Source organism: Nanorana parkeri, unplaced genomic scaffold, assembly GCF_000935625.1.
Source record: "Nanorana parkeri isolate BGI_ZX_2015 unplaced genomic scaffold, ASM93562v1 scaffold3919, whole genome shotgun sequence".
In the NCBI taxonomy this organism is placed as follows: Eukaryota; Metazoa; Chordata; class Amphibia; order Anura; family Dicroglossidae; genus Nanorana; species Nanorana parkeri.
This window is the reverse complement of record NW_017310186.1, coordinates 14110-14958: the sequence shown is the minus strand read 5'-3', so window position 1 is coordinate 14958 and position 849 is coordinate 14110. Positions and strand designations below refer to the sequence as shown.

Sequence of the window (849 nt, the reverse complement as noted above, 5' to 3'; positions counted from 1 at the left end):
CTTGGGGCCTGGTCTATAATGAGCTCTCTCCTCTCAGATTACCCGTACTGTCTGGTCAGCAGGGAGCTGAGGGGCGTCATCAGATCGGTGCTCTCCAGAGCCGCCTCCGTACTGGACCTGATGGTGGATAATTGTATCCGGTTGATGTTGGAGGAGCTGGACAAATCCTCAGGTACCGGCATGCGCAGCTTCATTGGGTGGCTTTGGATGTGATCCTTTCCTCCTGGTCAGCGCCGTGGATTGTGGTCCCGGGAGGCTCCTCCTCCTGGTCACCGCCGTGGATTGTGGCCCCGGGAGGCTCCTCCTCCTCTTGGGACTCTGCGTGATTAAATGTCTCCTCTGACCTCTCATGTTCTCTGTTTCAGCTTTGGAATCTGTTCACGGATATCGGATCTGCATCCAGGCCGTTCTGCTGGATAAGCCCAAAGCTGTGACCCTGGACCTGAAGAAGGTGAGTATCCAATCTGCCCCTAAGTACCCCGAAATGACTCCACCCTCATAGCTGCAATCGCCAATCATCAGACACAAATCTATACATTCCGGCCGGAGGACTAGACCCCCCAAACCTAAATCTAGAAGTATACGTTCCTTGTGTATTATAAGGGGAGCAGGGAAGGGTCCGAGGCCGGTGGGGTCTGCATGTGGTGGGACCTTCTATGATGGTGAATACTGTCCCGGAGTGGGCGGGTCATTATTCGGGGGGAGGAGCCTTATGACGTCTACCTCTCCGGGTGCCTCCACTGCTGAGATCAGCCGATACGTAGAATTGTGTGTGTGACCCCGGAAGGATTCGCACTCATGATGCATCCTATAACTGAGCCCTAGCCGCCCCCCCCCCTGTAGATTTTA

General features: G+C 55.0%; 1 protein-coding gene across 1 annotated transcript in view; it reads left to right on the top strand.

Moving 5' to 3' along the window:
- TMEM214 (transmembrane protein 214) overlaps positions 1–849 on the top strand; it is a 19674-nt gene that overhangs the window by 5735 nt on the left and 13090 nt on the right. The window contains exons 4-5 of the mRNA XM_018575433.1: positions 38–172; positions 366–451. Coding sequence (XP_018430935.1) covers positions 38–172; positions 366–451 — 221 coding nt within the window. The remainder of the gene's footprint in view (positions 1–37; positions 173–365; positions 452–849) is intronic.